Below are 14,503 nucleotides of genomic sequence, written 5' to 3' on the forward strand. Positions count from 1 at the left end.
CTTCGGGAGGGGGGAGTGGGCCGGCCTGACATCATTGGTTGGGCTTGCCGGAAGCTCCCTGCGCCGAGGAATCCCTTGGTGGTCTGCGGCCACGAAAGGACCGGGTCCAAGACTGAGACCTGTTCGAGGGGTTTCTCGGACCCTGGGGCTTGGAGCTCCGAAATCGCCGTTGAGAGCGGGACCGATTCCTGGAGAAGGAATTGGACGGACGATATGACCTCTGGCGGTCCTCGGGTAACCTATGTACGGAGTTTTCCCCCAGGGATTTAATGATCTGGTCAAGATCCTCGCCGAAAAGGAACCTACCCTTAAAGGGTAGAGAACCTAGGCTGGACTTGGACGAGGCGTCCGCCGCCCAATTCCGAAGCCACAGCAGTCGCCTGGCGGAAACCGCCGAAACCATGGTCCTCGCCAGGACCCGCAGCAAGTCGTGGAGAGCATCGGCCCCGTAGGCAATGACGGCTTCCAGCCTGTCCGCTTGCGCCGCTTCCTCAGGTGGCAATTGCTGTGAAGTAAGGAGCTGCTGCACCCACCGTAGCCCCGCACGCTGGGTGAGTGAACCACAAATAGCTGCGCGGACCCCCAGCGCAGAGACCTCGAAGATCTTCTTGAGGCAGACTTCCAACTTCCTGTCTTGGACATCGCGGAGGGCCGTTCCCCCTGTAACGGGAATCGTGGTCCTCTTGGTGACGGCAGAGACTGCCGAGTCGACCTTGGGTACTTTAAGCAGGTCCAAGAAGTCTCCGGGAAGAGGGTAGAGCTTGTCCATGGCTCTGCCCACTCTGAGCGACGCCTCCGGCGTGTCCCATTCCCGTACCAAAAGGTGTAGGAAAGACTCATGAATCGGGAACGTTCGCGCCCGGGGACGTAGGCCCGCCAGGACAGGGTCCCCTTTGGAGCTTGCTGAGGCTACGGAGGGAGCCGGAGGCCCAGGCGGTTCGACGGGCGGGTCGAGATCCAATTCCTGGAGGACGTGTGGGATGAGGTCAGACAGCTCCTCCTTTCGGAAGATCCGGAGCACCCGTGGGTCGTCACACTCCAGGTGCGCTGCCAGGACCGAATCCTCATCAGCCGTCGAAGCCGGGTCACTTCCAGGGTCCTGCGGTGGGGTCGCTCCGCTGGGTGGAAGAGCCAGGAGCGTCTTCTGGCCGGCCCCCGAGGGCGCTGGATTGGCCCCCCCCACCCCCACCAGCCGGGGCATCTTCGCGGGCGTGGGGTTCGCTTGGCCACCGCCGGGCGACCCCCCCACCGGCTGCAGACTCTGGCGGTACGCCTGGTGCATGAGAAGAACAAAATCCGCCGTAAACCCCCCTGCCGGTGGGGGGACGGCGAGGGCAAGGTCCGTGGAGGGGCCCGAAGCGATGGGGGGAGAGGATGGGGCTCGAATCGGCCTCAAGCGCGGCGAAAATCCATGCTGTGACTCCTCAGCTTCCGAGTCAGCAGCGCTCTCTAGCTCCAAGATGGCCGCCGCTCCCGCCAAAGGAGGGGGCGGGGCCCTTCCCTTCAAGCCGCGGCGCTCCGAGCCTGACGGCGAAAAAGGCGGGGAAGACGGCCCGGACTCCCCCCCGGGGAGAGCGACGCCGGAGGAGACATCCCGCGATCCGCCCTGCCCCGGGTCGGCGCCCGGAGCCCCCTGAAAGCGCTGCATGGCGTCCGGTCGGGAGGGAGAACCCCTTCAGGGACTGCCCCTGGGGCCGGATCCGGGGAAACCGCGCCGCGGGAGGAGCGGGCTCGTCCGCCCAGGCTCAACTCCGCGAACCCTCCCCTCAGGAGCAGCAGGGGAATGGGACTTCCCTGCTGCCGCGGCCCCGGGGAATGAAACTTCGCAGGGCCGAGGGGGAGGGGTTCGAATCGCGGCGCTCCGAACAGGGGAGAGACTGGCTCCACCAGCGTGCCCCTGAGCCGTCCGACGGCGAAGCTGTGAAGAAAAAATTAACAGCAACACAAAAACTTACCGCCGGAGAGAGGAGGAAACAACAGAAGAACAGAAGACAGACAAAATGAGAAAGTAGTCCCGCTGGCAAGCTAACCAGGGCTGCGAGACCCGGGCAGGGGCTCAGAGAGACTCCCTGAGAAGAGAAAATTTTTTTTTTTTTTTTTTTAAACTCTATTTAATAATTTAGAACCCAGGCCTGCTTGATCCTGTCCTGAAAAGAAAAAGATAGAAATAGTGGGGCAGAAGCCACCAACTGGGGAAGCAAAGGTTCCCCCACTCGCATCTGCTGGAGTCAGAGAGATACAGAGGATCCCTAGAGGGTGCACCTGCTTATATGTCAGCACCCTCGGAAGTTTGCTCTGACTCCATCTGCTGGACGGGGGACATAACCCACGGTCTGGACTGATCCTAGTACGTACAGGGAACCTGCTTTTTCTCAAGGAGGGGTAACATCAGCCAGGAAATGGTAGAGCTCAGCCCCCTCGGGGGCAGGTCTCATTTTCAGCTGTGTGATAGTGACTTCTTCCAAGGATCATTTCATGCTGTGACTGTGTGAGTGACAGAAGGCCAGATTTAAGGACAGGGCAAACTAATAATTCATCAAATCAATTTTCTTACACAGGTGTAAAAAAATAAATAAATAAAAATCTTTTGCCCAGGATCTTAAATTTACTGCAGCTTTAGAAGGGAAACATTCCAGTTTTAAAAAAGAAAAACCCAGTGTGAAAGCAAAATCTTCTGCAAATAGCACTGTAGGACTTTTGCCCTGATTCTAAAATTTTGCCCTCAGGGGATTCCTGGGGTATGAAAAGCTCAAATGCAATTTTGCATTTGAGCTTGTCATACATAAATAAATTAACACAAACATACAACAAAAAAAATTATACTCACTGCTACCCTCCAAAGCCACAGACCAAAAATCCTTTATCAATAACAACATCTACCATCACCCCAACTCATCTACTAGGAAGGAAAAAGATAAATCTTAACCTGACTACTAAATTTAAATGAACTAATTTCATTCCATACTAAAACTGGTAAGGAATTCCAAGCATGAGGAGCATAAGATGTAAATGCCCGTTTTGAAACTCTGCAAGTTTATTTATTTTATTTATTTAAAATCTTTTCTATACCGTCGTTAAGCGGGTGCCATCACAACGGTTCACAATAAGGCACAAAAACTATGTTGCATAAAGTGTCTGGAATTCTAACTCTTAAACAGGTGCCATCAAAAATACTGTAACATTATATCATAATAAGTACTATTTGGTGAGTGTTATAAGTTATGTCTAGATTTTCTAACTCTGCTAAAAGTTTGGTGTTACTTAACTTTAGTTCTTTGAAGTTTAAGATAAAGGTGGAGATTAGAATATAGGAGAGGAGACACACTTTAAGAAGGAAGGAGTGTGTTTGTGTGGGCGTTTGCTTGACCGCAACTAACAGTTCCCTGGGTTCTACCCTTGATTCTCTTTGTGGTATGCTTGCTTAAATAGCCATGTTTTTACATTTTTTTTTGAAGGTTTTGATGTCTCTTTCCAATCTGATTTCTACCGGCATGGTGTTCCATATTATCGATCCTGCTAGGGATAGGGCCCTGTCCCTTACTTGTGTTAATCTGGCTGTTTTGACTGACTGACTGAAGTTGGACATTTAAAATGGTTTGAAAACGCCAACTGAGCCCCCAAGCAGCCCACAGATCATGATCGGGCCTATGTCACTCTAACTTTGCAGGCAGATACTTGGGCCCATTTGCTCAAACACAATGGAAAATCAATGCCAAGATCTTAAATTTCTCCCTCTCTGCAACTGGCAACCCTTACAGAGAGGAAAGTAGAGAGAGGAAACGCACCTAGACTTCCCACGGATTAACCTGGCCGCAATGTTCTGAATCAAGTGCCGTTTTCTCGTTATGGTCTTAGGCAATCCCACCAGCAAACCATTATAATAATCTAGTACCCTACTAAGGAAAGGACCAAGATCTTAATTGCAGTCTAAAAAAAAAAAAAGATTTCAAATGATGTATTCTTAATTACATGCAAGCTTTCTTACAACAAAAGGTTCTATTGAAAAAAGAAGAATCTGACAAAACCCAGGACTTTTAGGAGGCACAGACAACATATGACCTTCCAAGCTGGGATTAATACAAGACACCCAGGGAGAAGCAAACAATAACCAACACCCAAAGTCTCCAGTGTCAACTTGTTTAATACAAGCCAACCGGTGATCTTGCTTAAAGAACCATTCAATTGACCAAAAGCCTCCTCAATCCCTAGTTTACTAGAATCAAGAACTGGATGTTACCTTCTAACATCCGGTCCCTGAAACAAATCAGCCAAAGGCTGCAGAAAACCATTAAACAGCAACGGTGATAAGCAGGACCCCTGTGGCATCCCCATCTGTTCAGACTGAACTTGGGAACACTCCTTGACTTATTTGAACTCACTTAAAAAAAAAAAAAAGAACTAATCCATGCAAGGACTCTCCCCCTCAAAATATCATAAATCGGTCAGACTGAAAGCACTGGAGAGATCCAGCAAAAAAACTAACAATGCAGAGTTCCCCACATCCCAACTGCCAAAAGATATCCTTAGATTCTTCTTCTGTTGACTCAATAAAGGGCATTGCAGCCTTTAAAGGAAACAAAGTTAATGAACTGTGTTCAGTGCAATGGGGTAACACAAAGTGACACTGCCCATTTACATGAGTCTTATTTGCCAAACAAATATCAGTTACACTCTGAATTAGTCCTCTGTAGTAACAGAGATTGAGCTACAAAGACAGTATCAACAAGGGCTCCGGCAGTAAGTACAGCTAACATCATAGCAACGGCTGAAGAGATTGGTATCGGTGGCATCTCAGAGACCCAGTGAAAGGAGGGGACACTCTAACAGGGTACAAATTATATCTAAATGATAGGATGGATCTAATTGGTGAAGGGGTAGCAAGTGAGTCATACACAGGGCATTGAGTTAAACAGGATAAAAAGTTCTGCAGGAAACAAATTGCAATGTTGAATCTTTATGGATAGAAATCCCAGGTGAAAAGGGGAATAAAATAGCAGTGGGGATGTATTACCGTCCACCTGGCCAGAACGAACAGACAGACAATGAAATGCTAAAAGAAATTAGGGAAGCTAACAAAATCAGCAGCACAGTAATAATGAGTGATTTCAATTACCCCAGTATCAACTGGATGAATGTCAGTCACATCAGGACATGCTAGAGAGGTCAGGTTCCTAGATGAAAGAAATAACTGCTTCATGGAGCAACTGGTACAAGAAGCTTGCCATGGAAGCAAACTGAAAAACATTTTCAGGTACATTAGAGGTAAAAAAAAAAACCTGCGAAGGAGTCAGTTGGACCATTAGATGATCAAGGGGTAAAAGGGGCACTTAGGGATGTCAAAGCCATATTAGAGAGACTAAATGAATTCTTTGCTGAGGAAGATGTAAGAGAAACGATATTCAAAGGTGATGAGTCAGCAGAACTGAAACAAATCTCAGTGAACCTGGAAGATGTAAAAGGATAAATGGACAAACTAAAAAGAGTAACAAATCACCTGGTACACACCCAGGATGCTGAAGGAACTGAATCATGAAACTGTGGCCCTGCTATTAGTAATTTGTAAACTGTCATTAAAACTGTTTACAGTGCCTGAAGACTGGAGGGTTGCCAGTGTTATGCCAATTTCTAAAAAAAGGATCAAAGGGTGATACAGGAAACTACAGACCACTGAGTCTGACGTCTGTGCCAGGCAAAATGGTGGAAACTATCATAAATGAACACAAGTGCTGAACCTAGAGATAGGCACAGTTTAATGGGACAACGTCAACATGGATTTAGCCAAGGGAAGTCTCACCTCACCAATCTGCTACAATTTTTTGTGGGTATAAATAAACATGTGGCTAAAGGTGATTTTCTGCGGATTTTGTTTTGCTGATACATGAGGCCTCTCTCGCCAGGCAGGAGCTGGCAGCTAAGCGGCGAGCCTCTCGGCCGGTCCAGATACAGAGGGAGACTGAAATCCACACACTGAAAGGCAGCCGGCATCCCTCTTGTTCCAGCATCCATGGAAGGTGAGGAGGATGGAGAGGCAGAGGCAGAAGCAGAACTGTTCCTAAACTTCACTCTATTCTAAAGCTAAGTTAGCTAAGATTACCACCCCACCCCCATTTTTCCCTGCACAGTGGTATATGACAGAAAGAAAAAGACTGCCTGGTAGCGCCTATAGAATTGCATGACGTAATTAGAGTGGCTATAGCCAATACTGATCAAGGAAAGTTAGGGAGGTGTTTTTTTCTTATTCTGGCAACTTTTACTTGCCTTTAACTTTCAGCAAAACTTGAGTTCAGTAAGAATAAACATAGAAAGAGAAGTTTGGGGAAGCTTAGCAGTGCTTCAACCTTGGAACTGGGTGGAAGGCTTAAAATTGCCCCTAAAAGTTTAGGTGTTCAGAATGTTATAACGGAAAGGGAATTGTGGAGCTTACTAAGGGTCTTAAGAAGTTAAAATGACAGTTTTGGGATATTTTATCCTGGCTATGAATACTGCTGGGAAATTAATTAAAAAAAAAAAAAGAGGGGTTAAGAAACCAGAAAAAATGTTTAGAAACTTGGCGTCATCAATTCCTATCTTGAGAAGCTTTAAACACTGAAGAGTTTATTTGGAATTGGGAGGTGCTAATTATGTTTAAGCAGCCAAACCAGCAGCTAATAAGTTTATATTTTGGCAGTGTGTGTGTGTCTTCATCTTCTTTCGTTCCAGTGCAACCGTGAATACAGAGTTTGGGAACTGCAGTATGTGGCAGCAGTTGCTCAATTACTATTGAGATTCCTGAGAGCTGCAGCAGCTTGTCAGTAGTATTCTTAACTTGAAGGTGTCTGTGCAAGAGGGAATAAAAAACGTGCTTGTGAGCGGTGGACGGCTGTGAATCCCACACTGCAGGACAGCTACTGGGGTTGAGCGCTACTACAAAATTAATATTATTAGGAGTTATAATTAAAGGGAAGGAAGTTAGCCTGGAGAGTTTAACAAGTGACTGCAACCAGCACTGCTCTGCACTAGGGAAGGGAAAAAAAAAAGGATCCATATGTTTAAACCTGGAAGTAAAGGTGGGTCTCTCACGGCACATATCACTGTGACAAGTGAGTGTGTACCGCCACCTCCACCAGCTGAAAGACCGAGGGGCTCAGGAGGTCGTGCATGCCATACAATTCTTACTGAGCTCTGAGAGCTGGATCGAGGTTGGTGCAATCAGATAGCGTCATCTAGAAGGAACAACTCTAGGAACTGCCATGCCCATCTTCAAAAATGTTTTCCTTCAAGGCAAAGAGGGTGGATTCACCAAGGGCAGCTGGTAAAGAAAAACCATGGTGCTCCAGAACAAACAGCAGATTCGGTGAGAAGTTATTTTTCTATCTTGGCCAGGTTCCATGCAACACATTTTTTGTTTCTCCCGTGGAAACGTTCAAACTTTAGCAGTTTTAAATCTCTACTATAGACGAGTATTTTTTTTTTTTTTATTATACTGGATATCAAACTTTTGCGAAAATAACATAAAAAGAAAACAGTACCATAACAATTCAAGAGGTAATGAGATACATAAAAATAAAATAAAACAAAACATACATACACTCAGAAGGAGATCAATGCCATTAGGAAGCAGACTAGAGGGAGTCAGTAAATAACACTCTAATAGCCTCCACGCCATGGACCACTGGGCTACAGCCTTCTCAAATTTACAGTTCATACAAACCGAATTCCACCAAAAGTGTTCACTGAGAGATCACTGTTCTTCCACTTGGAAATAATTATTTTAATAGCAATCACCACAAGGAAGGCTAGCAACTTTTTGTTGGGAGGCAAAAGAGAAGATGGGAAGGCTGCCGCCCTTAATATATGTGATGGGACAATCAATACACAGGAATTGTGATATTGATCTCCAAAAAGTGTAAACTAATGAACAAGAAAAAAAGCATACAAGATAAACGATGCTTTAAGTGCAGCCCAAGACCAATACTGGTAGCCAGTTAAGAGGTACCAGATCAATATCTAATAACCAAACATTTCTCTAAACACTGGATGGCTTCATCCAATTGTCAACACTGGCATTTTTTTTCCACCGTCTTATTTTAAATATTTTCTATGTACCCTGCTGCCTCCAGAAACATAGCTGAAAACAAGGTTTCTGTCCTAATCTGATTTTCCCTGGTCAACAGATTTAAAATAGTCAAAGGGGGGGGGGGGGAAACTGTGATGACATCGCTGTTGGAATGCACAGAAAATGTCATCAGCCGGGGCACAGTGCAAGAGAAAATTGGAAACAGATACACCTAGGCCCCTTCATAGCATCAGATCGTTTGGTTTCTAGCATCTAATCTCGTTCCCTGCCCTCAGTCTCGCTCGCTATCCATCTCAGCTTAGCAGGAGGCATGATGGCAGCAACATAATACATCCCACGTCTCAAAACATCCGAACAGGTGGCTTGTAGGTTTCCCATTCCATGTTCATCCCGTTCCACTTATCAGAAGCATTTCTCATTGGAGCCAGCTGGCGGTGGGACAGAAACTGACCCCCGAGAAATGGCCTGACAAAACTACTCTCTTTCCTAGGTTTCCTCCCCATCAGTGACTGTAGCTAGACTTTACCTTCTGGTATCAGCTTTGGAGTTCTGACCATTTCATATCGGTCTGCACATTTTAGCAGCTTTAGCACTAGCGTTACACATTCTCTGAGCAATGTCCTTCTACAGCACTAGAAACTGCAGATGGCAGCTCTCGCCTGGCACAGTCATACAAACCCAGGCCTAGAGAACCCTGTCCTGCCATTAATCATATCCCACTAGAATGGAGTGCATTGTGTATACTGATACTGACACAAACAATCTGGATATTTGCCCGTGGGTGGGATTAACTGGATAAGTGCAAGAGAAGTCATAAGCGGAGAGCATTCATTGGTTATCAGAGCAAAGGTAGGCGTGATCAGAGAGGCATATTAATTGGTTATCGACAGAAGTGAAAGCTAAAGCACTGTACCCCAGAAGGCAGCAAATCTTTCACGTTTATTCTATATATGGGGGTGGTAAACACCATAGCATACTGGCCTCCTAGCCACAAGTCCAAATCCCCAACCCTTAAAGCCATAAGCAAGTTCACAAGTAAAGAACTGAATGAGAATGGTAATAACGTTCTGATTCTCCCACCACCGAGAGTCTAGAGTAAATCCACATTCACCTCTGGAAGAGGAGTGTCTGCGTGAGCACAGCCTTAGGGACACTGGACTCGCAAGTCCAGCAACGGGCGCAGCTTGTGCCAGGTGACCTGGAACTTCTGGCCAGCCCTATACAGCTACATTCACAGCACGGGAAGTCCCATTCTGCAGAATCAACTCCAAATTATGCCGTCACGCATGGAACAAAGAGGGCCTTGTCCCTGCCAGGTCTTGTCAGACAGCAGCAGGCTGAGCAGCTGAAGACAAGAGACTGCAGTGCCACCGACAACTCACACAGTGACGGAAGGTCAGGCCGAGCCAAGGTCACGGCACAGGCAGCCGGTGAGCTGGGCGTTGCCAGCGAGAAGAGGCAGCTGTGGGGATGGCACCCCCTGCTGGGAGCCTGCCAATACTGCAGTACATATATACTCAACAACATTAATCCCATCCCAAGAGCAGTGCAGGTGAGCCTGAAACCTGGCACTATGATACCACTGTGGCATTTTACCAAGCAGGAAGCCAATATGCTTCATAATGTAAAGAGCTGGACACTTCAGACTATGTAGTAGTTGAAAAGCACACAGGGGACAGGGAGTCAGGCGTGTGTATGGGTTTCGGAGTTGGAAACTGGGGGGGGGGGGGGTGAATATGCATTTTCAAGGAGGGGGAAAGGGGGGACATAAATGGAGCAGAAGAGGTTGCATGCATGCAGAGAATCAGCACCAATCTCTACTAATACTGTGTACATTTTGAGCACAAGTGGCTGAAGAGATTTGGTTTTAGAAGCGGGGAGGTGATCAGAAGCACAAAGTATAAAACGTCTCAGCACCAGGGCTGCTGGGAGTAAGCCGTATGGTAGGGCAGCGCCCGGCTCTCACCTTTCTTGAACTTGTGAACGGGCACTTTCTTCAGCTGGTCCTTGGACAGTCTGTTTCTCCTCCTGCGCTTCCGGTGCTGCACGCATCGCGCAATCTGCCAGGACACAAAGAGGCCAGCGCTGTTACCCACCCTGGCCCTGGAGCAGAAGAGTTCACGTCACAGCCAGCACTGCTGTCCCACACCCCAGTGCTGTCACTCGAGCGGGACAAGGGTGGGGGGTAAAGGAGGGACCCTGGAGCTTCGGTGGCACACTGAAAAGGATTCGGAGAAGGTAGCTGGCTCTGGGCACGCGGTGACACTTTCACAGTAAGAGTGACAGCGGTAATATTCTGTCAGGTTGCTGACGGGGAACCTTTTGAACTTGTTTCTTCTTCCCCATTGCAGCTGGCATGGAAGGTGGATGCTGCTGCTGGCCCTGACCTATATATATATATATTTTTTTTTTCTATAGAAAATTATCACTGAAGAAGCACCTCCCACACCAACCCGCTGTTTTTAATCACCCAACTCACTGCTATTCTGCTGTAGGGCCAATGAAACATATAGCACCCACTGACCTATGCAGGCCTGTCTGGTTCCACAAGCTCAAAATGGACAGCTAGGAGCCGAAATGAAGGAGGACAGGGTAGGGCGGCTTCTGCTGCTTGCTCATCTAAAGAGTTTTTCAGTCACGAGTTTGGCCCCGGCACCGCTGCCATGAGTCATGCCACAGCACAAACAGCCGTGTGCAGCGTCAGACAGAGAGGACTGCAGGCCCCGCCCACGCCCGCCTCGCCCCATTCCCACCGAGCACTTACCAAGATGGTGCACATGACCACGATGACAATGCCGACCACGCCGGTGAAAGGGATGAGGTAATAGCCCAGGGGGAAGTTGGATTCGGGCACCAGGATGACATGGGCGCTGTGGAAGAAGAGAAGCAGCAGGAAGGTCCTGAGGGGTGAATTGTACAGGCAGATGCGGTAGTGCGGGGAAAGCAGCTCCAGCACCACAGACAGCAGCAGCAGGACCACACAGGCAATCATCTGGGAGAAGGGGGCTCAGGGGCATGCACCCCCCCCCCCCCCTTCCACAGGAGGTCCCTGGCGGGGCCTGGCCCAGGCTAGCTGCTGTTCCACGGGGGCTAGCCACCCTGCACGCCTGCAAACCCTCAGTAATGCAGGGGCTCAAGGTTCGTCCATGCAGGCAGAGCTCTGAGTGAGTGACATCTGCACAGGCCAGTAATGTCACAAAGGAAGAGAAGGGCTTTGTGATGTCACAGCTCAGCTTGCTCCCATCTGAGACTGGCCGGCCTGTCTCCATTCCCACACCCCCTAACCGGCCTTCTCCTGGTACCACAGGTGGCCTCGGCACACCTGGGAGTTAGAGAGTCCGGGCATGTTCAAGGTGGACCCTGAAAGGTGCGGCACTGCTGCGTACACCAGGAGGGGGTCATTATCTTAGGGGGATAGTGTAAGAGCACGAGGAGGGAATGTGGCCCAGTCTAACACTGCTACATGGTTTTCTACAGAGCTTGGAATCAATCTCTTTCTGCTTAGTGTGGAGGCAGAGACCACTGGCAGGGCCCTGGAGTCAGACAGGTGAGATGACCTCTGAATTCTCTGTACTAAATAGAAGCCTTTATAGGCTGCAATCCCTTTCAAAGAGCAAACAGAAGACATCACCAGGAGATGTCACCTCCTGTTAACCACTACTGTGGAAACTCCCTCACTGCAACATCCTTCTCCAGTCACACTAGAAGAGGCAGCCTGGGAGGGCTCCAGGGGGTCGGTGACCTTTATGGAGTGGACGTGTGTGTGTGTGTGTGGGGGGGGGGGGGGGGGGGGGGGGTGAGAGAGGAATCTGCTGAGAACTAGCTGCTGCAGGGGTCACCACTGAAAATCAGCTATGCCTACCAGATCTGGCCCAAGTATGTCGCCGTTCCTTTCTGAATGCCAGCCTTTAAAAAAAGGTGCAACAGCCTAGACAGACTATAATCCTCAGCAATCAATACGGCTCTGCATTATGCTAAATTTCAAATCATGCAAGTGGCTGGTATCTTTGTTTTCCTTTTTTTTTTTTTTTTTAATTTTTCCTGGGAATTGGTCAGTTTATTACAAGAAAAAGACTACTACTAGTACTTAACAGTTATAGCGCTGTACAAAACAACACACCTAAAAGACACTGGAGCTTACAATCTAATAAGACAAACCTATAGGACAAGAGGCTTAGGGCTTTTTATAAAGTAAGACAATTGTTAACAAAAAGGAAAGTTAATGAGGCTAAAAGCAGACAAGCAGGCCTTAGATTTCAAAGCAGCCTCAAAAAGGTGGGTTTTTAAACACAGCAAGATTTAGAGAGCATGATGCACCAGTTCAGAGAGAATCTTCCAAGCACATGGCACAGCCTGCTAGAAAGCACGGAGTCAGGAATTGGTGATAGAGGAGTCAGGCACGGATAGGAGCGACTTATCAGACGAGCAGAGTGCATGAGGAGGGTTGTAGAGAGAGATAAGAGAGGAGAGGTAGTGAGGTACTGCAGCGTGAAGGCATTTGTAGGTGAGAAAGAGGAGCTTGAACTGTATGCGGAAGCAGATAGGCAGCCAATACAGTGACTTCAGAAGAGGGGTTATGAGAGTGTAAGAAAAGTTGCGCAGCTGAATTTAGGACAAATTGCAGTGGAGAGAGATGGCTTGCTGGGAGACCTGTGAGGAGCAGATGAGAGAGTGGATAAGGGTTCTGGTAGTGCGTTCAGAAAGGAAGGGACGGATTTTGGTGATATTAGAGAGAAAGAAACCTTGTTTTAGCAGAGGTCTGGCTATGTGTGGAGAAGAGTCTAAGATGACTCCTAGGTTACAGGCTGAGGGGACTGAGGAGATGATCATGGTATCCACAAAAACAGAGAAAGAGGAGAGGTGGGCTTGAGGGGAATGATAAAATGCTCTCTCTTGGCCAAACATATCTCACTCTACAAAAACAATATACTTCTATTATTTCAGAAAAGAGTACTTTGCATGACTCGGATGTCATAAACAAGGGCACAAACCTTGCCTTATTTGTACATAGGCAAACCAGAGGGCAGAAGGTCAACGTCCAGGTAACTCACAGTCCTGGCAAGAACACTACCACAGTCTACCTGGCATTACAGTCATATGGTTTAGGATTAGATTTATTCTTCTTTCCTCTCTTTCGTTTAATTTTCTTTTCACCTTTCTTTTTTCTTTTTTTAAATTTAGAATAAAAAATGTGTTCCTTTTTACACAAATAAAAAATGGCCTTCCCTATCCGTGTCACATGCATAGACATCCCTGGTCAAACTGTATGTTTCAATGAATAAGTGAACAGAAGTTCACACAACCTCCACATGGTACAAAGTTAAAAACCATGGGCCTGATTTCCAAAAGCATTTACATGCATAAAACGGGGTTTTACATGTGTAAATGCACTGTACTCATGAAAGTGGGCTTTTGAAAATTCCTACAATATATGCCATTGAATTGGCCATAGGATATTCACATGTAAGTGCACTTTATGCACGCAAATGGATTTTTAAAATTGCTACAATAGTATGTTACATTTACGTGTGCATAACTCCTTTGAAAATTCGCTTGTATATCTTTCTGCAATTTTTAATAAAAATTACTCCTTGCTACTTTTAACAGACTGAAAATAATAAAAGTGAATATGGCATGTGCAGAAGTTTGGACACCTTTCCAGTTGAGTCATTTCTATTTTTTGAAAACAAGGCCCAAAAGGTTGGTTGGCTTGTTACATAGAAACATAGAAACATAGAAATGACGGCAGAAGACGACCAAATGGCCCATCCAGTCTGCCCAGCAAGCTTCCCTCATTTCTTCTCCCATACTTATCTGTTTCTCTTAGCTCTTGGTTCTAATTCCCTTCCACCCCCGCCATTAATGTAGAGAGCGGTGGAGGAGCTGCATCCAAGTGAAATATCTAGCTTGATTAGTTAGAGGTAGTAGGGGTAGTAACCGCCGCAATAAGCAAGCTACACCCATGCTTATTTGTTTTTACCCAGATTATGTTATACAGCCCTTATTGGTTGTTTATCTTCTCCCCTGCCGTTGAAGCAGGGAGCTATGCTGGATATGCGTGAGGTATCAGTTTTTTTCTTCTCCCCTGCCGTTGAAGCAGAGAGCTATGCTGGATATGCATCGAAAGTGAAGTATCAGGCACATTTGGTTTGGGGTAGTAACCGCCGTGACAAGCCAGCTACTCCCCGCTTTGTGAGTGTGAATCCTTTTTTCTTCTCCCCTGCCGTTGAAGTTATGCTGGATATGCGTGAAGTATCAGTTTTTCTTTTCCCCTGCCGTTGAAGCAGAGAGCTATGCTGGATATGCGTCGAGAGTGAAGTATCAGGTACATTTGGTTTGGGGTAGTAACCGCCGTAACAAGCCAGCTACTCCCCGCTTTGTGAGTGCGAACCCTTTTTTCTTCTCCCCTGCCGTTTAAGCAGAGAGCTCTGCTGGATGTGTGAAGTA

At 47.3% G+C, this 14,503-nt stretch overlaps 1 protein-coding gene across 3 annotated transcripts in view; it reads right to left on the reverse strand.

Annotated features, from left to right (window-relative positions):
• The window catches only part of RNF167 (ring finger protein 167), a 79,206-nt gene that overhangs the window by 17,089 nt on the left and 47,614 nt on the right, over nt 1-14,503 (reverse strand). For all 3 annotated transcript variants that reach the window (XM_029581890.1, XM_029581888.1, XM_029581889.1), the window contains 2 exons: nt 10,821-10,926; nt 10,023-10,116 (listed from right to left, as the gene is read on the reverse strand). In XM_029581890.1, the coding sequence (XP_029437750.1) occupies nt 10,023-10,116; nt 10,821-10,926 (200 nt within the window). The remainder of the gene's footprint in view (nt 1-10,022; nt 10,117-10,820; nt 10,927-14,503) is intronic.

Source organism: Rhinatrema bivittatum, chromosome 16, assembly GCF_901001135.1.
Source record: "Rhinatrema bivittatum chromosome 16, aRhiBiv1.1, whole genome shotgun sequence".
In the NCBI taxonomy this organism is placed as follows: domain Eukaryota; kingdom Metazoa; phylum Chordata; class Amphibia; order Gymnophiona; family Rhinatrematidae; genus Rhinatrema; species Rhinatrema bivittatum.